Source organism: Paramisgurnus dabryanus, chromosome 20, assembly GCF_030506205.2.
Source record: "Paramisgurnus dabryanus chromosome 20, PD_genome_1.1, whole genome shotgun sequence".
Lineage (NCBI taxonomy): Eukaryota > Metazoa > Chordata > Actinopteri > Cypriniformes > Cobitidae > Paramisgurnus > Paramisgurnus dabryanus.
The window spans coordinates 29,133,776-29,154,294 of NC_133356.1; the positions used below are offsets into that span (position 1 = coordinate 29,133,776).

Genomic DNA, 20,519 nt, shown 5'->3' on the forward strand with positions numbered 1-20,519 from the left:
ATAACTGCTTCAATCTAGTTTGCAACATTTCTCGTTATGAATGTTGATATGCATGTAAATCTCGTTTTAAAGAGCTCAACCATAACTTTTGTTGTGATGACGCGCGCGTTCTCACTACGGCATTGTGGAGTGAGAGGGTTTACGTGTATCTTATTAGGTACTCTTTCCGGCAACGATCTCAGAAGATTTACGGGACGTGTTTGTGTTCACACAGATGCTTGTCTGGCAAATTTACGGGTATTTTCTGGGACCAAAGGTCTGTGTGAATGGGGTATAAGACGCAAGCTATGTCATCTGAATTTTCTGTATCAGATTCGACTCGTGTTGATAAGGTAGAAAAGATGATATTAACTCCTTCAGTATTGCATTGGAAGCTAATCTTTCAAAGGAGCGTCACATTTCCGGCTGGATGACAGAGGCATTCAGTCCAATCACAATGTTATGGTAAGCTGGCCAATCAGCACTTTTTAGAACGATGAGCTTTGTAAGAAAATCTACTTGTTTCAGGGAGGCAGGGCATAGAGGAACAACGATAATTTACGGTATGTGGGGAAATAATTGTTTTTTTTAACCCTAAACCATGCAAACACATTGTATTACACCAAATAAAGTTTTAAGCAACGTAATAGGTGTTCTTTAAATGTTTTTCACAACTGTGCTGTGTAAAGAACCATTTTTTTGGTTCCTTAAACCATACCATTTAGTCAAAGTTGGTAAAAGAACCATTTCTTTTTATACATCTTTCATATCTTTTTGTGATGCAGTAAGGTCTATTGGTTGTTAAACAGTGGCGAGCTGACTTCTTTTTTCGAGGACATTCGATGTGAAGTTCGTCACAAAATGTATGTAGCTTGTCATGTGTATGGTTCGTAATTTCAAAATATGTGTTCTGCGCGTCGAGTGAACCTATGTGCATCACGTGTCTTGTCAAAATAAGTGCCTGCTGCAGACGCGTCTAAAGGGTTTATGATAAAAGAGACCCTTGCGTTTGCCAGATACTCATATAATCTCATGTGTAATCAGAGTTTACTGTTAAAGGAGTGTCTTGTGTGTATTTTGCGAATGTGAGCGACTCTTTTATCATAAACGGTTTTGACACGTGTGCAGCAGGCACTTATTTTGACAAAACACGTGATGCACATGGTTCACATGACGCAACAAACACATATTTTGAAAACGCAATCAACACACATTACACTCCAAACACTTACTTTGAATTTGCGCCCCTCGGATGAGCAGTCATGACCCCCCACTGATGTTAAATGTAATTTATTGAACCATTCAACCAACATGAAGGAACCATGAAGCACCTTAGTAATAATAAAAATAACAAATAAACTATATAGGCACAGTTTAAATTTATCAACTATGTGTAAGCATTTTAGTCATCAGATAAAAAGGTTTTAAAATTGTGAGGCATATGAGACAGGCAAGTTTTAACTGATAAAGGGAAACAGAGTAAACAGACATGGACTAAAGGTCATAAAACTCACAACTCAAACTCACAAACATGTTCATACTTTAAGATTTAAAAAAAAGAAAGTACTGGTGTATGACAGGATAAACCACACACACATTTAAAAAAGGGATGCTGGTTAAATTTTTATTACAAAAAGATATAAAACTGAGACTAAAATCATGTTTTTTTCTAAGATGCCAATAAAATTGTCCTAAAAATAACAATAAAACATTTAATATCTGGAACTTTACATTTAAAGTAAAACATCATTGTCCCTGGCAAAGTCACACTGTAAACTTGAAGGCACAGATTGTAGGGAAATTAAAGTGTTACATGTGGGTTGTTCCGCATAATAGCTTTAGAACACTTTTTAATCTTTGTACATTAATGTTTCAGATCTGTATTTAATGTCTGTGTGATAAAAAATTATTAAAAGGTAATTTATAAAATCTTGGCAATAGATTGTGCTTGAGTGCTGTAGTGTAAATGATCAAATCTGTATCAACTTTTCAAATATCTCGCTGACTATCATCATAAGCAGCACTCAGATACAGTGAACAAGACCTACAGAAACTGCCGATCCGACAGCTAACCCAAGAGTCAGGAAAAAAGACATGACGACGCCTGCCGGCTCAGCCAGCTCCCGTGGCACAACTTTAGGCCCATAGATCATAGGAAGTGTGCCCAGATACCCATTAGATAGCCCCAGCAAACAAACAAATATCACAGGGAAGATGTCATTTGCAAATAATACATTGTGTAGATGGTACCGCGGCTGATAGTTGCACCATACGAACAGTGGGACCAATACGGTTCTCAGGATGACCAACAATGGCAGCACGCGGCTGGTGGGGCCTGGCACCTGGAGCCAGGCGGTAGTCTGACGCCCACAGAAATCTGCTACGTTGTACAGTAAAAAACTAGTGAGGGGCACAAAGTATGTGGAAGTCCAAGGGTTTTTAGGGTCTGTATTCACCGACTGGATTCCAGAGGAAACGGCGGGAAAAATCATGATGGAGATGAAGAAGACGTAGAAGACGCAGAGGCCCAGCACCCAGGTCTTCTTTAGGATGGGTTTGAGGGGCGGCACAGATACTGAGCTGCTGTTTTGGCTGTTAGATTCATTGTTTGATGTAGCAGCCATTTCCATATAGTACCTGAAAGAGAGAGAGATACAGTGTGTTCCAAATGTGGACATAAACTAAAAATGAAACCTGTAAATGGACTGCTTGGCCTGTGTGTAATGCCTTTAAAGGGATAGTTCACCCCCTTTTACTGTTTGTACACAATGATGACGTGGCAGCGCATGCGCACGCAGTTTGGAAATGGAAGTATGGCTAGAATCAGCAGTGAAGCAACACAGACAGAGAAAGTTATTTTTAAAAAGTTGACTTTATTAACTTTTTTAACACAGCTACCAGATCCGTGTACTATAGTGGAGTGGATAGAAGACGTTAGCAGATGGCCAAATATAAAGTGGCTAGATACATATATACATATATTAGTAAATTATATAAGTGCAACCAAACGCAACAACCCGACATTTTAATGCTGTGAAACCAATGGGGAATAACACCACTTCTGTTGCGAGTGTAGGCTATTTGATCACGTGAGCTGTGAAAGGGTCTATAGAACAGGTAGATTTAATAAAGTGGGTGAGATATATATATATATAGCACTACAGTGCCACCTAACGGTAGTAATGAGTTAAAGCATCCAAGAAAAACTTCATCCTATTTCTTTCTTTCCTGGAACACAAAAGAAATAATAAATGGACAATATCTAATGCTCTTTATACTAAAATAGTCAAATGGAACAGTTATGCATTTCAAGTTTTCTGTTGTCCTATAGTAGTTTGTGTGAGGAACTAACTTAATTTTAAGCAGCTATTTACCTATAAGATTTTAAGCCCGGGATACACTGCACGGTTATTGACTGTCCCAGACGAAAGATTGCCATCGTCGTGATTTCTGTGATCGTGGCTCTTCATCCATGGTCCTATGTTGTACAGTGAGAGAGCTTCAAAGATGGCTGTTTTCCCGGTCTTGCATCCAAAGATAACCTACGATAGTTTTCTGACAGTGTCAGAAATTCAGCATGATCAACGCACAGTGTGTTTGCTGCTACGACCTGCATACTGCCCTGCTAAAAAAACCAATAGACAGAATCACATAAATTCTATTGGTTTTATTGGGAATTTTACTGGTTCTAATGGAATATGGCCCAAAACACACTGCAGTGTAGTGGTTTTAATGGTAAAAGCTAATGGTTCCTATTGGCATTTTAATGAAAATCATTAGATTTTTTTGTAATGGTTTTATTGTTTTTTTCTTCAGCTGGGTGCTGGTGACGTTGCTGTAACGTGTGACACAGCCGCCGAAGCTTCCGTATCATCATCGTACAGTCTACTCTACATGCTTGTCGTACCCGAGTTTAAACAATCCATGTCGCACATTGTGATAAAGTAATAATAATAATTATAATAACTAGTTTCATTTATATAGCGCTTTTCTCAGTACTCAAACCGCTTTACATATGAACGGGGAATCTCCTCAACCACCACCAATGTGCAGCATCCACCTGGATGATGCGACGGCAGCCATATTGCGCCAGAATGCCCACCACACACCAGCTTATTAGTGGAGAGGAGACAAAGTGATATAGCCAATTAGTATGAGGGATGATTAGTAGGCCAATGGGCAAGTTTGGCCAGGATGCCGGGGCACACCCCTAATCTTTTTTAAAGGACATCCTGGGATTTTTAATGACCACAGAGAGTCAGGACCTGACTTTTTTGACAGTATAGTGTCCCCGTCACTATACTGGGGTGTTAGGACCCACACAGACCACAGGGTGAGCACCCCCTGCTGGTCTCACTAACACCACTACCAGCAGCAACCTGGTTTTCCCAGGTGGTCTCCCATCCAAGTACTGACCAGGCTCAGCCCTGCTTAGCTTCAGTGGGCAAGCTGTCTTGGGCTACAGGGTGATATGGCTGCCAAGTAATGATCTTATAGGAGGGCAAAAATCCTGCAGAATATTCCCGGGCTTAGGGGCGGTTTCCCAGAGAGGGCTTAAAGGGACACTTCATCCATTTGCATTAAGCTTTGTATCTTTAGAACCCCAGTCATGTTTTTGAATGGTCGTGCATCATTCCCTCAGTTTCCCCTGAGACAGGAGAAATACAGATTTCAGTGTTGCACTTCCTTCTTTCAATGATGTAAAAATCGTCATTTTGTGTCATTGAAAGAAGGAACTGCTGTATGTTTGTTAAGGGGGAAAGACTACAGACACTCATGCCTCATTTTTCCAAGGTGGGGGCTATGGGTGTGACCCACTCACACTAAAGACCCTTACAGATCAGTGGGTGGGACTTACGAAAATATACGAACACAGACAAAAAAAAACGATCAGCCGCCATCTTTATGCTAAGCTAACCTAACAGACGTTGTGGAGGGAGCCAGACTTCATGTTACAATAGTATCGGAAGGTAATCGATATGATATGGAAGAGGGTGATTTCGCAAGCGTGATGCTCTAATCCGCTGTTCATGGCACCTTTATGAGCCACAATACAGCAAAGAGCTGAGGCAGATGGAGGAACAGAAGCCCGAGGATTAGGCCGGAGCATGGGATTCGGCTGAGTAGAGGAGCACGTGGAGGACACCGCAACCATCGGCCTCTGCTGCGTAGAGAAGCCCGGACTGGCTAAAGCTTGGACGAACTAATAGTGCCTGTACTATCGCTGTGTGCTTGCTTTATAACATTTCTGCATCAGATAAGGATATAGATGTTTGTTTGATGAATGTTCCCGATTACTTTGCGCGTGTTTATCTCAAAGACGTGTTTCGGCTAATGAGCACAAGCACTGAGCTAGCGCGTCTGTGGAGATATTGTGCGGTGGACGCGTTTGTGTGCAGGATGCAGGCATAAACTGACGTATGATTATAGAGTGTTTTTATTTTCTTTGTTATACTAAGGTGGCATTTATGTACACAAAAGGTGTTTTATATGTCTATATTGTGAAGGCAATGAGACTGATATAACACCGATGTAATTACAGTAAACAAGAAACAAAAAGAAAATTGGTAAAACTAAATAAACATTTAAAATCCATACCATTTTTTAAGTACTTGGAAAGACATTTGTACTGCGGATCTGAAATCGCACGTTACTGTTTGAATAAAACTTTGCTACACACCAGACCAGAGTGTTATTGTGTGTAACACAACGTAACGTCACGTTTAAAAGTAAGTCATGATTGGTGTCTGTCAGATACAGTGGTGGCTATTTTCTTTGTTTTACTAACGTGGCATTTATGTACACAATCTAAGCCGTGTTCCGATTAATGGGAGTGGCTTGCAGAGCTGTGCATTGTGGGAGTTGTAGTTTCACATACAAATGCACCCTAAAGTCACATTCTGTCTTTTCTCGGTCAAATAGGCACAAAATTCTAAATTTATGTTACATTTCGGCTGCAAATATGACCCACTTTCAATAAAGATTAATGTTTCTATCTATGAAATGGCCCTTTTTTTGATCGAAAACAACCTGCTCTGGCATATCTAAAAATATATCAGTGCAAGTGTTGTGTCTCAAGATGTTTATTTATAAATTATGCTTTTAAAAATGACTTAAATATAATATAATTTAACTAAGGCCAAGTCCTGTTTTATGATAATCCCTGTCAGGGAAACTGCCCCTATAATCTCATTTGAGCTTCAGCGTCATCATCTAAACACAAACATGAATAACTTTTAAGAGCTGCAGGGTAGAGGAAGATGTTTGCCAAATAATATATTCAATTACAAAAAGCTTTCTATGGCTTGGAATACAAAACATTTGGAGTCAAATGGGCTACTTTTTTAGGGATTTTATGATATTTTGAGTCTGTTGAAACAGCATGTGGTTAAAGATGCAATTTGTATAATCCACCCAGCTAGAGGGCGCCAGATCAAATCAATAACAATGACGTAGATTATTGACGCTCTGAAGCAGCGTAGACTGACGGGATTTGTTGTCTTTAACTCAAACACTGATGCCCATCAATCAGACGGGAACGAAAATTATGTTACACATGAGGTAAAGTAATCAAGTTTTATAAATGTTGTGTTTGATGACATCGTTTTTTTTTTTTCATTATGTAAGGTTTCAGGTAATGTTCAAAATGCAATTGTTAGTCATAGATGTTACAGTATTAGTCCAATACGATGGTTTGTTAACCATGCCTAGTGAGCACCAGTATTCATACGGTGACAGTGTGTTACAATTATGCCACATCAGCATCTGCTGATGTCTACATCACACAACAGTGTCATGAAACTGTGGTTTGACCTCAGACTGCTACAGAAACTCATGGATTCAGTACAGTTCCTGTTTTTCGTCTCCCCTCAGTCCTCACTCATCAAATAACACACTGTCCAGATCATGTGCTGTGGTCATGAAGAAGATCCTCATGTGGCACATGAAAGAGAAGTATGTTTCTTTAGTTTGTACTGTGTGTATAGTTTAGTGTAATGGATACGGTCGGCAGGCCTACTGCTGGTGCAACAGTAAAAATGTGTCAACCCAAAGAGACTTTGCTATTTCATTTAAAGCACTGCAGAAACACTAAAGTCCAGGAGCTGCTTTACAACTTAATTTAATATGTGGTGTAATGAGAAAATATGTATCCAAAAAAGATAATGTTGACCACAACTCAACTACATTTTGTTCAATTGGCAAAAAAAAAACAAGTACACAATAAGGTATCATAATGATATTAAACCACTTGGCCTAGTATGAAATAAGATGTTGGCATTTCTTTACCCCTATGATGATCATGGTTGCCTTTACTCAGAGCTGATAAGGGATTTGTGGTACATGTTAAGCACAATCACGTACCGTGAGTAATCCAGTCTGGGCAGAAGCAGGTACGTGCCGATACAGATCAGTATGAAGACGTCAGCGGTAAGGAAGTAAAAGAGTGCACTGTTGGTCACATCACTGGCCACCGCCAGATCCATTATAGATGCCAATGCACTTATAGTGCCGCCCATAGCCTGACCTGACATAAAGACACAAACAGAGTTTTATGTCTAACAGTGATGAACAAATTTCAAAATGTATACAGGGTTCCCACACCTTAGTTAACTCCAAATTCATGGACCTTTCAAGGACTTTCCAGGTCCAATACCCTCAAATTCAAGGACTAAATGTGGGGACACATTTCCAGTGAGAGCAGGGTTACCTCGTGATACCTTTTAAAGGGACACTTCACCCATTTGCATTAAGCTTTGTATAGTTAGAACCCCAGACATGTTTTTGAATGGTCATGCAACATTTTCTCAGTTGTCGCTGAGACAGGAGAAATACAGATTTCAGTGTTGCACTTCCTTCTTTCAATGATGTAAAAATCATCATTTTGCATCATTGAAAGAAGGAAGTGCAATGTCTTTGTTGAGGGAGTGAGACTACAAACACCCCTTTTCTCTGTCAAATAGGCACCAAATTCTAAATGTATGTTACTTTTCGACTACAAATATGACACACTTTCAATAAAGATTAATGTTTCTACGGGTGAAATGCTCCTTTAAGATACATTACCCTATTGAGGAAACTAGCGCTGCGTCACTGCGGTGACACTTTGGGGACGCCTCCAGGGGTAAGTGCATCTGAATGTGTATATCAAATTCAACCAATGGTGAGGCTTAACGACAAAGACAGGGTGATGCGGGAGCCAAGAAGTATATATCGCTATCTGAAATATTGCCAAAGACGGCGTTACAGGGACGCAGGAAGTATGGAAAGGGAGACACAGCGTCTTGTTCCCTTCTCAAGGAACAACAGTTACATACGCAACCAGAGACGTTTTCTTGTGTGAAACTATGCAAAAAAGCATTTTGATATAAATCAACATTCACATACAGAAGATATAAGCATTTAAAGGGAACAGTTTAGCACGTGTGCTTAAAAGTCTAGAATTTTTATGATATTATCCTACACTACACAGGGAATAATATGGATTTTTTTCCAGAAAACTTCTTGCATAAAATAGATTCAAGCAATTTCAATGACCTGTATGTATGTATATCTATGTATGTATATTTTAAAAAACTTCCCAGGGCCTTGAATCCCCCCCCCCAGATTCACAAACTTTCAATGATTTCAAGGACCCGTGGGAACCCTGAATGATGTATCGGTGAATCCCTAATTAATAATATAAATTTTACTGAATTGACTCAAGATGATGAACAGTAAGTAATTCAACAGTACCTGATATGAGTGCTTGAGATATCCTCATAGGAAAGTGGCCACTGATACCAAACACACTGCCAGAGAAGATGTTGGACGCCCCGCTCATCAGCGCTACACTGGCCAGCGTTACCCCAAAGAATTGCATCCTACAGCAAGACATGTCCACTTTCACCAACACTGTGGTCAAAACGAACACCATCAAAATCAAAAACAGAGACACCAGGATCCGGACCTGAGAGGAAAACCTGAAAAAAATGCACACAGAAAACAAGTTTTGAGAATGGCATAAATATTAAATTTCACAAAGTCTGCTGCTTCAGTGTTTTACCATCTTTTCTCAGATGCTATGGCTGTCCGACCTACCCCCCTACACCTTCATTCACTATTCCCTACATGATAAAGTTCACTCGAATGAGTAAATGAAAACTAGTGAGTGAATTCTGACACTTGAGCTCGCCGGAAGTGCTGCAGTGCCGATGCCATCTTTTTCCGAGACTTCATTAAGCGTGGACCTCTGTGGACGAGTAGTACCTAGCTGTGAGTGTACATCAGTTGTTCTCTTATTATTGCAGTGCATTGTGGGGTTGAATGAGTGCACTCAATAATGTCCACTATGATTTCAGTCATCACTAAAAATGGATGTTCCCTCAAATAGTGCACTATTTAATGTTATAGGAAGCTATTTCGGACACAGCCTATGGTATACTAAAGTACAGTTACAAGCATTTCCTAGGTGTCACAGATTTTTACTGACAATTACAATTAAGTTGCAAAGTCAAATTTTCAGTGTTGATCCTTCTTCTTTTTCGAAACCTCTGCAACTGGCTCTGGCATGCTGTCAGTCAACTTCTTGGCCAAATCCTGACTGATGGCAGTCCATTTTTTGCATAATCAATGCGGGTGGACAAAGAAAACCCCACACATTCTGACAAACTCCAAGTTTTCAATAGAATTGAGGTCTGGGGACCCAAAACTGTTTTGTTCCCAGAGCCACTTAGTTATCAATTATGACTTATGGCAAGGTGCTCCATCATGTTCATCGCCAAACTCTTATTGGGCGTTTGGGAGAAGCTTGATGTCAAGCCCTGATTTAGCAATGTTGCTAAGCAGATTTACAGTAAATGCCTAATAGTCAGAAAGTATAGACATACAAAAACTACAAACATATGTGTGTTCCTTTAGCTCAGTTGGATTAGTTTGTGTTATTACCTGTTAACCAGGAGCTACCATTATCTGACTGGAAGCTCATCAACTAGCAAGATAGTGTATCTTTTTAATAAAAAGCTTTTCCTCTTAACTCAAATCACTTTAACTAAGCAGCATGTGAACTAGACGAATCTGAATTATGAAGACAGCTGTGTAGGTGTGTTTGTGTTATTACCTGTTAACCAGGAGGTAGTTGAGGATGAGACACAGTACTGATGGAACAGTTGAAGTGATGGCAAGATAACTCTCAAAGTAGTCCTGATAAACAAATGAAAACAAGACACTCATAATAATGCAATGTGTGACATTTACCGTATTTTCCGAACTATAAGTTCCACTTTTTTCATAGTTTGGCAGGTCCTGGAACTTCTAGGCAAAATTATTTTATATGAACCAAGAGAAACCATTACCGTCTACAACCGCGAGAGTCCGCTCTATGTTGCTCTTGTATTTATGTAATTTAATGGATTCAGTAATGACTTCGGGAACTTTGTTTGGCTTGTCATTTTAATTTAGCCTATTCAGCCTCCCAGGTATGTTCTGTATGCCATTGTTTATTGTGTAAATAACTGATAATGTTACGTTAACGTACGGACACCTATTCATTTTCTAAATAAACGCGACGTATAGTTCACTGCGACTTATATATGTTTTCCTCTTCAAAACACATTTTGACTAATGCGACTTACAGTCCGGACCGTGTTATAGTCGGAAAATACGGTATGTAATTTGGATCCTGAGAGTCAAGTCAATTTATTTATATAGTTACGTATCAGCGACCCCATATTCCTTTTATGGGCACTTCTTCCAGAAAAGCATGCCCACACATCAAAACAGCGCGTGTTGTGGGAGATTTAACATATTTCTAATGCTGGATTTCCACCGACTGCGGAACGGCTGCGGATCCGCTGTGGAACGGCGGCGGAGTCAATTGGTTTCCATTCAAGTCAATGTGTGTATTTCCAGTGACTGTGTTCCGAATCCGTCACAGCTCTGGCCATCCGCAGCCCTCCGGAACAAATAGGCAGAGCTTCTATTTTTGACGGATGCCGGACAGCTCCACAGGGCGGAGCCATGACTATATCGTGTGATCAAACCTGAATTTGCGAGATCTCATGTCATGATCTTGGCTGGTCCAGCAAAACGTCATAATTTAACATCATAATGGGCGGAGACAAAGCTAGATATCGCGCGATCATCACGTGATTTTGCGAGACCTCATTGGTCCTCGTCACTTCAGCACGCAGCCGCTCTGCAACAAATACGGAACTGGTGGGTACGAGTTGCATGCATCGCTGAGGTGTGATTTTGAAGGTTTAGTGGGCCTCTTTTACGTATTCTAACTTTATTTTCTTTCTCTGAAAGCAAATCCCTGGCTGTGTGTTTGGGTCAGGATTTACCCATGATAAGATGTTTCTTGCAAGAGACCTTGGAGACACTTTTTTATAGACCATCAGTTGGGAGTTGGGACTGAACCAGCTTTTATTATTTGCACTGACAAGGTGCATGATTGCTTTTTTATGACTGACTGTCTTGGCATCCCATGCCTTTTTGCACCTCCTTCTCTTCATGGGTCCAATACTTTTGCCTGTGCCGTTTTACATGATTACACATAACTTAATTTATCTATGGTTTGATTTCTTCGCATGTGTGGATTGCATGGGTTGTTACTAATATCTGGTGATAAAAAAAAAAAGAGAGTCACCTTTAGAGACATTATCAAAATGGTGATGTGTTCAATACTTATTTTGCCCACTGTATATGGTATTATTGCAAATTTTATTGTCCTCATAGATAGATTATAATCTAATATAAAATGGTATATTTTTTCATGCACTTTCAACATTTCCTGTACCTTAACTACAGTCAGAATGAAAGTGAGAGTAAAAAAAACAGGAATGCATTATAAAATCATAATCTTATAATGTGACAAAAAAAGGATTTATGACAAATACAAAACGTTTATTGACATACGCTTGACTAGAAACCTCTTTAAAACTATTTATTTAGTTATCACATAGCTATTTAAAAAAAAAAAAAAGAGTATAATCTCTCAGATATTGCAGGAACATAATAATGATGTTGGCTCTTTCAAACATGATCTGATTCTTTAAATAACCATTCAGCATGTTGCCCGTGACAAATACACCAGCTGACATGTTTTAGCAACGCTTTGGATACATACAGTAGCTTCCTGTCTCAGCTCCTCAATATGAGAGACTTGTATTCAGAACTGTACATTTTTGAATTTGGGCAAAACTAGGACTTAAAAAACACCCTATAGGCCCTTAAAGATCTTGCCTACATAGGCTGCTCACTATGTTTTGGAAGAGAGCCACTGTATCATTTCACTTTTAGGAAAGAGTGATATAAACTACACACCTCAACAAAGATATAAAAACGCACACACTTACACTGAGGTCATTGTGAGTTTCCTCATGGCTTGCAGCGCTGGTGTTGTTACTCAGCTTGTACAGCCAGTAGTGTTTGGCTGTGATGAAGAAATTCCAGGGCAACAGAGAGCCGATACCCATCAGGAAAAAGATGATGTACACCATATTGTAAGAGTCATCCGGGCTGCGACGGGCCGCCAGCTTGTGCCGGCCGAGCAGAGGGGAGACGTCGCTCCCAACGTCCTCACCCTCAGAACCCTCTTCATCATGCATGGAGGAGGTATCAGGAGGAACGTAGGAAGAGTTCAAACTGGACTTTAATGACTGATTGCCTTCCATTCTCATAGAGAAGATATTAAGATGTGGAAGCTGGGGAAAGGTGATGGATGACCAGGAGGAATAAAAGAAAAAAATAAACAGGGATACGCTATATTTTCACATTTTCTGAATACATTTTCTGAATGCAGTATGTTGTTGTGTTTGCCCAGGCTTAAATGTTATGCACTGTACCTTTAATTATGCAAAATATTTTTTTTACATCATAAATGTAATTATCATGGTAGCATTTCTCAAAGTGCCTTTAATTCATGCATTTAATTTGTTTTCTGTATTATATACGTATAGAAAAACTTTATTACATTGAAAACCTAATGACAGTAACAACTAAGGATAAAGGGAATTATAAAAAAAAACTCAGAAGGTAAAACATTTCGAATGCCTTACGGTTATATACATTTCCGTGGAAATCTGTTTTTAAGATGCAATGGTTACACTTTACAATAAGGTTGTATTAGTAAACATTAGTAAATGCATTAACTACAGTGATCAATATTGTTTTTCAGCATTTATTATTTCTTATACAACAACAGTTCTTTCTTGTTCTCGAATCTGATTGGCTGATAGCCGTGATATATTCCACCAGTATCATCATGGTAACCCCTTCACCATTTCACATCTTTTACGTATCATTCCACCACTGGTGATTTTAGGATGGGTAAAGGAGGCATGATCTTGAGCCGCGCATGTTTTTTGAACACCTTCCGTTTGTCTCAATATGTTCCCTAGCTTGTGAACCAGTACGTGAATCCCAATCGGAAGTGATTATCCCTATGCCCTAATCACTTCGAAGATCAGAGCTCTTGGATGTAAACTTTCGAGGGAGTACCGCAATAATGTCACATTGTGTGGACAATTAAAATACACTTGGCGAATAAAGCAATAAAAAAACCCCAATTATTTTCTCTTTATCTGGAGCTTCTTTTTACGCGTGTACCCTTCCCGAAGTCCCGTTAAAAGAATGCAAAAATGCCTTTTGGTACTCACCCAGTATATTGGGTACAGGGGCTCTGGCACTGGTACGGTAAGGACATTGGCTCATTATACATTGGGACACTTGATGACTTATTTTCCGGTGACGTGACTATTAAAACACGTTGTGAGATATCACCACTGATATTTATAAGGAGCACGCAGAAACACCTCTTTGAATTATATAAAAAAAAATGGTTACAATATAAAACACATAACTATTTTGTTTCATGCAGTACTGACAAGAACAAAGTCCAGTAATAAAGCGAGTACTTGTACTAAAAAAAACTGATTTTATCAACCCAAAACAAATAAAATCTCATGTTTAACCATCAAACATGGATACATCAGAGCCAGTGGGGAATTATAAGTGTCCAAGATCAGGCTGTGGTCAGCGGGGTGAACGGTCACTGCCACCCGCTGGCTGCGTCTGGATCTCACGTCCGAATCTTTCTAAGCAAATGTTCAAATAGGCACTATCTTTACTAATCCGCTGCAGATTTGAATATTATACATATATATTCTCACCTGAACTAATCATAAAGGCCCTGTTTTCGGTGTGTTTTTAAAGCTATGATTGTGTTCATGGTGCACAATATAACATGTGTTTATGTTTCTTTTGTAAATAAAACACAGTATTTTTCACACAATTTACTTATCTCTATGGCGCTGTTTTCACTATCCTAAAAACAGTCTGATGTCTTCCTTGTTCTATTAATTCCCTCCTTCAGAAATACGTAACCAGTACTGATTGTGTAGTTTGTTTAGTGTGTTGTGATTCAACAGTAGCTTAGCTTAGCAGAGCTGTTTGAGCTTAGCTGGGGACTGATGTATTCCTGTGGGCGGAGTTAAGTCAAAAAACTGTTCTACTGATGTCATTAAAACTAGAAGTAGAGGGCTGTAGTCCAAACCGGCCGTTTGCTGTAGGCTTTGAAAGGCGAATTCTGTTAAAGAAAATATATCGCCTGGCAGTGAACTTTGAGCTTTATCATTTTGCAGGGAATTATTTATGCTATTATAATTATAGCAACATTACACACTAACTAAAGTTTAAAAAATAGGATCAGGAAAAATGGGACCTTTAACACCACAAATTATGACCAAGAAACGGTAATATTAAGAAACGGCTATTCCCTCTATTGAGTTATTACGACATTCAAAACAAACAGCCGAAGGGGTTACCTTTCATTCTGAGCTTCAAATCCGTGGTGGAAAGAAAGTAGTTTTCTAGTTATTTTCTTTTTTCAAAGCTGTTGAAGTGTTGTATAAAAGCAGTATCGCTCTCCAAGTCGGGATATAGCTCTATATCATCACAGCTGTTAGTTTGAACATTTGATTTTAAATGTATTAAATGCTTAAATTATCTTGAACTAGAAGATAAATAAATGTTGTAGGAGTATTGTTGTAAACTCCTCTTAGCTAATGCATTATCAACCTTATTGTAAAGTGTTACCGATGCAATAAATGATCTTAAAAGAGGCTTAAGTATCTTTATGAAAATAAGCTCACAAATATTTGTATATAAAAATGGCGCAGTTCTGCAGGATTATTTTTGCAACAGGACACCCTTAGTATGAGGAGAAAAATAATAGCACAACAAATAAAGCAAATGCAAAGACATCATCCAACAATACTAAACAACAAAAAATGAGTGTATACATCTTACTTACTAAAACTTCAGCTGTTCTTCTGTAAAATGATCATTAGGCTATATTGGATGAAAGATGCTTTCTTCTCAGAACATAGTTGAGAAGTTAGGACTCAACTCTGCAAGAGATTAATACAGAAGACATCATCACTTCATTATTCACAGTAAAGCAATGATCACACCCTATTGAGAAGAACACACACATGTGTGTGTGTGTTATAATGAACAATCTCTCTATCTATCTATCTATCTACTACACATGCACTCAATGACTTCTGTAACTGCTGATGTTTGAAATGCCTCGCTCACACCAATTACAAAACACTCACGTGCTTCTGTGCTCTACACAGGGTTCCTGCTCTTCAATCACGTGACACCAGACAGACAGAGAACATGCAGTTATGAGGAGTAACTTTAGTTCCACTTCTTTGAGTAAAATGACATTAGGTTTTACTCAAAGAAAAGTGTATCATTTGACACATCAAACAAAAAGGCAATATTGGCCAATAAAGAGACTTTGTTTATATATAACTCTACAGTAACCCAGTGGTCCCCAACCCTGTTACTGGAGATCTACTTTGGATCCAACCCTGCTTCAGCACACATGCCTCAGGTAACTTAGCCGTAAAAAGCTTGATTAGCAGGTTCAGGTGTGTTTGACCGGGGTTGGAGGTGAACTCTGCAGGAAAGTAGATCTCCAGGATCAGTGTTGGTGACCATTGGTATGTCAAAATGTAGAGAAACAGCTGTTTTGGACAAACTGATAATCTCAACACAAATCAAATCTTTACAGGGAAATCACGATCACACGAATGTACATAACATTCCTAAACATATGAATCACAAATCTGCTCAATATTTACAACAGTGTTACTGTAGCAGAACTCTAGCAAAATTATGTTTCTAATGATAACTTACTCACCAACAGCTTGATTTTAGGTGAATTCATCTTCCGCATGTCTGCTTGCTGTAGACAGACAATAACAAAACACAATCTCAGTACATGATGATAACAGTTGTCTGTGATTGTTATCACACAACAGACTGTGCAAAACAAGAGGGTGTACTAGGAAATGGTCCTTCTGATACGATTTCAAATTAAAAGCTCCGTTGCGCGATAAAAGTACCGTGAGTGAAAAGCTAAAAGTTTTAGATTTTAAACATGAGTGGTGATGCCTGAAGAGTCCACCGTGTAAGTTACACCGGATTAATATTTAATACTCATAACAAATGTCCTTGTAACTACTGAAGTGTTGAGTGCGTTCGACTTTATGCGAGCCGAAAAAACTGACAAGAAGGATGACGTCAAAGTACCGCGAGAGAGAGTCGAATTAAACTTCTCGAATGATTTCTCGCGGTACTCTGACGTCGTCGACCTGTTCTTTCGGCTCTGCATGAAGTCAAAGAGTATAGTTAAAAACCTGACTCTGAAGTCCCACTGTCCTTCCCTACCACTTTATTTCATTTGTTTAATGCCATCTGTGTATATATTAGTAAATCTGATTTGAGAACTACGTTGTAATGTTCTAAAAAATTTCGATAAAAAAGATCAGAAAACAAAAGTTATTAATAATATTATAAGTTCTATTACATAAATCATTAAACATTAACCGATCACGCTTTTAAATTTACATTTAAATCACGCTTTCTTTATTTAAGGCAAAAACAAAGATGACAATGAACTTATTGTAAAAATTGTTAATTTCTCTTTCCATCTTTGCACAGTTAAGAGTCTCGACTTTTATTTTAAAATCCATTGAATGTCTGCGTTTTCTCTGTGCTTCTCATCGACGGAGGTGCAGTGTCTTGTTTAATTTGGTGAGGGCTTGTAAATCTCATTATATTATAACTACTGTTAGTTTTAACTAATGTAAATAAAACGTATTAAGCTGCGGTAGAAAAAGTTTTTTTGTTTATAATGCCGGATCGTTACGTGCTGTTTTAACCCTGTGAACAATACACGTGCGTGCAAACAGCTGGAAATCGCCATACTCTGGCGTTTAATCACTTGCTTAATATCAATGCTAGTCAGTGTGTATTTTTACTGCTTTATTTAAATATTATTTCGGCAGTACATGACAATATATAAAGTATTAACTTCAGTACGATGTCCACAGCTGTATAGTATCTCATAATATATCTCTCATATGCACATAGTAGACTAGAGCTCCTCTAAATGAAAATCTCTAAAATATTAAGAGATATTAAAATTGTGAAAATTATTGCATGTTAAGTTAATACCCTGATTTATCATGTAAGTATTAGATAAATATAAATAAGAAAACAACCTTCTTATTTCATTGTGTTGCCAGACAATGGGTGATGAAGGTCCAGCAGAGGATTATCCCACTGAAATAGAGGATAACCTAAATGATTTTGAGTCCTCTGTGGGTTCTGTACAGAAGATGGTCCAGAGTCTCGTGTCTGTATCCAGAAGCAGCCATTTGGATAAAGTAAGCAACAGTAAATTCATACATCAATGTTATAAGCAGTCATGTGTATTAAATGGCTTATTCTAAAGTTTCATTTTCATTCCAGTTAGATCCTCTTGATCAAGCTAAATTGGACTTGATGTCAGCATATGCCCTCAACTCAATGTTCTGGAGTAAGTTTTTAAACTAAAAGTTTACTTAATCATGTGCAATAACATGTTTTAAACCTTGTGAAACTTCTCTTTATAGTGTATTTGGTGACACAAGGAGTCAATCCAAAAGACCATGGAATCAAACAAGAATTGGTAAAATGATTACTTAACTGCAATACCTATATCATCTTATAATTTCACTTGCAGGAATGTTTATTCAGGGTTGAGTACAAGTTTAGCTTTATTGACACATAAGTCCCTTTTCATCTCAGTGTGTCTCGTAACTCTGTCTGACGCACCCACTGCTAGTCTAGCTTAGCACAAAGACTGGAAGTTAATGGCTCCAGCTAGCATACTGCTTCCAATAAGTGACAAAATAATGCCAACATTTTCCCATTTATATGTTGTGATTTGTATAGTCACAGTGTGTAAAAATAACAAGGTCAGATATGAGACACAGCCATCTTTTAATCGTATACATTGGGCTACTTGGGCAGAGTCATTTACTCGCAGTTACTTTAAATGTTGCGCTAATCATCTGCCCAAGTAGCAGTGCTTAACCTTCTGAGAATATTGTATACTGTTAAAAGATGGCTGTCTTTCCTATGACCTTGTTATTTGTACACGCTGTGACTATACAAATCACAACATATAAATAAGAAAATGTTGGCGTTATTTTGTCACTTATTGGGAGCATGCTAGCTGGAGCCATTTACTTCCAGTCTTTGTGCTACCCTAGACTAGCTTTGTGCTAAGCTAGAAATTATTAAATGGTTAAATATTTACCTTGCATTGAACATTTCTTTAATAAAAATATATCAGGGCAGTATATAAGCCACTTTAAGGAAATTACTTTTTAAAGCATGCTTTATAGTTGTCAATGAAAGTAATTCAGAAATGACTCTTTCACCTCACAGGAGAGAATCAGGACATATATGAACAAAGTGAAGGAAATCACAGACAGAAAAAAAGCCGGACGTCTCGACACAGATGCAGCCTCACGGTTTGTTCGAAATGCATTGTGGGATGCAGAGGACAAGAAACGAGAGGACAAGAAACGAAAGGACAAAACTGATCATTCTGTCAGAGGAAAACACACAAGGTTTAAATAGATTTGAGCTGACTTCATAAAACACACATGCTGGACATTTTGTGTGCCTTGTGGAAAGTTATTTTGCTGACTTATAATGTCGTCCGATTGCGCAAACAACTTTGGATGCTCAACTTCTTTAATGTGACTGTCCATGCTGCCATATGTTGAACAGTATCATTTTTCACAAGAGACTGACTTATTTCAAACTAAAGAAGAAATTTAATGCAACCCCTTTTTAAAGTTAAATTTTTTTCTAGAGCCATTGTTTTTCATAGTCTTGCGTGTGTTTTAAATCTGGGGTTATCTGAAATGTTCTGTGTGGACCATTCATACTAGCAACCCCATTAAAATTTTAAAGCCTCTGTTTTTATTTGAAATATTTTATCTTTTTGGCAGACTGAGAGAAACATTCAGTCCCTCACTGAACTATGAACACCTTCAGCTCTTTATCTCCATCCTGTTATTGTTAATTGACTGTATAAATAATTTACTACAGTATATTTTCACGAGCCTGGTATTACCTTTTCTGAAATACACAGTGGGTTTCTGATGCCCAGTTCACAGGAGTATTTGCTACCCAAGGCCAGAATTAATGAGTTGTGGAAGTGAAAGACTTCAGAAAAATAACATTTGGCTGGTCATGTCATCTCAACACAGTGTCTGTGACGAGGGACGGTAATTATGTACAATTAAACAGCTTTTTCTTGACAAAGACATGAGAGTCATCTAATAAGTTTTCATCATTTAAACATGTTTGTCATAATGACTGTAAAATTGTATGCCAGTGCAATTCTACTTTGGTACTGTAATGCAAAACTTTCTGGCAGACCACCCCACACTTTTATGCTTTTCAACCTTATAAAACTAGTTGAAGTTGTTTAACTTATTTTTTTAAGTAATGTCAACTATTTGCAGGTCAAAAATTAAAATAGGATGTTGAATTGACTTGCAAAGTCAAGTTGTTTTATCTTCATGCTGCATTTTTTTTTGCAGCGCAGGGCTATAAAGGGCAGTAAAATTGGCTATCCAAAATTCATTATGCACTCATTTGGAGCATACGTTTTTTGGTTAGCATTGCGATCTGGTAAGGGAATAGCAGGAGTGATGCTTCACAATGTATGAATAATCACATTATTGCTAGAGCCAAACGTTAAAATAAAGATTTTGTCAGGGCTTTATAATCTGTTGGGACAACAATGGGTAATGTAGTACCTCTGCAATTAAACTGCTTTCAAGTCATATAGAAACGGGTAGCACAATAAAGTTTACAATACATCTTAAATTGCGCAAATTGAAATTGAATGGAAAGATATAATTTTTTTTTAAACTCGCAAAACATTAGGTTTGCAATGGTTTGTTTAGGAATATGTCAGAAAACGGAAATAGAAACAATATAAAGGTCATCTGGCGTGCGTAAAAGTTATATGAATATTGTTTAACACTGTGAAAACTGTATTCTAAAACCTCCCACACTGTAAAACAATTAAACAACTTGGTTTTACAAATCAATTCAACCTACTATGTTAAGTTTTGACTTGTGATTAGTTGGCACAACTTATAAAAACTATTTGAAATTGTTTAACTTAATTTGTT

General features: G+C 38.1%; 2 protein-coding genes across 4 annotated transcripts; one reads left to right on the plus strand and one right to left on the minus strand.

Moving 5' to 3' along the window:
- Positions 1-1,822: 1,822 nt before the first annotated feature.
- Positions 1,823-16,331, minus strand: slc29a3 (solute carrier family 29 member 3). 2 transcript variants are annotated; one of them, XM_065251018.1, is made up of 7 exons: positions 16,172-16,331; positions 15,272-15,368; positions 12,315-12,662; positions 10,076-10,158; positions 8,713-8,939; positions 7,342-7,504; positions 1,823-2,616 (listed from the first exon to the last, which is right to left on the minus strand). In XM_065251018.1, exons 3-7 carry the CDS (start codon positions 12,636-12,638, stop codon positions 2,004-2,006), a joined length of 1,410 nt encoding a protein of 469 aa, XP_065107090.1. In that variant the 5' UTR covers positions 12,639-12,662; positions 15,272-15,368; positions 16,172-16,331; the 3' UTR covers positions 1,823-2,003. The 2 variants fall into 2 exon arrangements, with proteins under 2 accessions (XP_065107090.1, XP_065107099.1); XM_065251027.2 differs by having other exon boundaries at positions 16,168-16,328.
- Positions 16,332-16,994: 663 nt separating this feature from the next.
- On the plus strand, positions 16,995-19,640 carry c1d (C1D nuclear receptor corepressor). Of its 2 annotated transcripts, none has more exons than XM_065251007.2 (5): positions 16,995-17,067; positions 17,562-17,702; positions 17,788-17,854; positions 17,931-17,986; positions 18,751-19,640. In XM_065251007.2, the coding sequence occupies exons 2-5, from the start codon at positions 17,565-17,567 to the stop codon at positions 18,943-18,945; spliced, it is 456 nt and encodes a 151-aa protein (XP_065107079.1). In that variant the 5' UTR covers positions 16,995-17,067; positions 17,562-17,564; the 3' UTR covers positions 18,946-19,640. The 2 variants fall into 2 exon arrangements, with proteins under 2 accessions (XP_065107079.1, XP_065107074.1); XM_065251002.2 differs by lacking the exon at positions 16,995-17,067 and adding an exon at positions 17,256-17,276.
- Positions 19,641-20,519: the final 879 nt, after the last annotated feature.

Coding starts and splice junctions, on each gene's coding strand:
- slc29a3 (XM_065251018.1), bottom strand. CDS start 12,638: ATGAGAATGGAAGGCAATCAGTCATTAAAGTCCAGTTTGAACTCTTCC. Junction 8,940..10,075: donor AACTACCTCCTGGTTAACAG/GTAATAACACAA, acceptor CATTTTTTTCAG/GTTTTCCTCTCAGGTCCGGA. Junction 7,505..8,712: donor ATCTCAAGCACTCATATCAG/GTACTGTTGAAT, acceptor TCTTTATGTCAG/GTCAGGCTATGGGCGGCACT.
- c1d (XM_065251002.2), top strand. Junction 17,703..17,787: donor GAAGCAGCCATTTGGATAAA/GTAAGCAACAGT, acceptor TTTTCATTCCAG/TTAGATCCTCTTGATCAAGC. Junction 17,987..18,750: donor ATGGAATCAAACAAGAATTG/GTAAAATGATTA, acceptor TTCACCTCACAG/GAGAGAATCAGGACATATAT.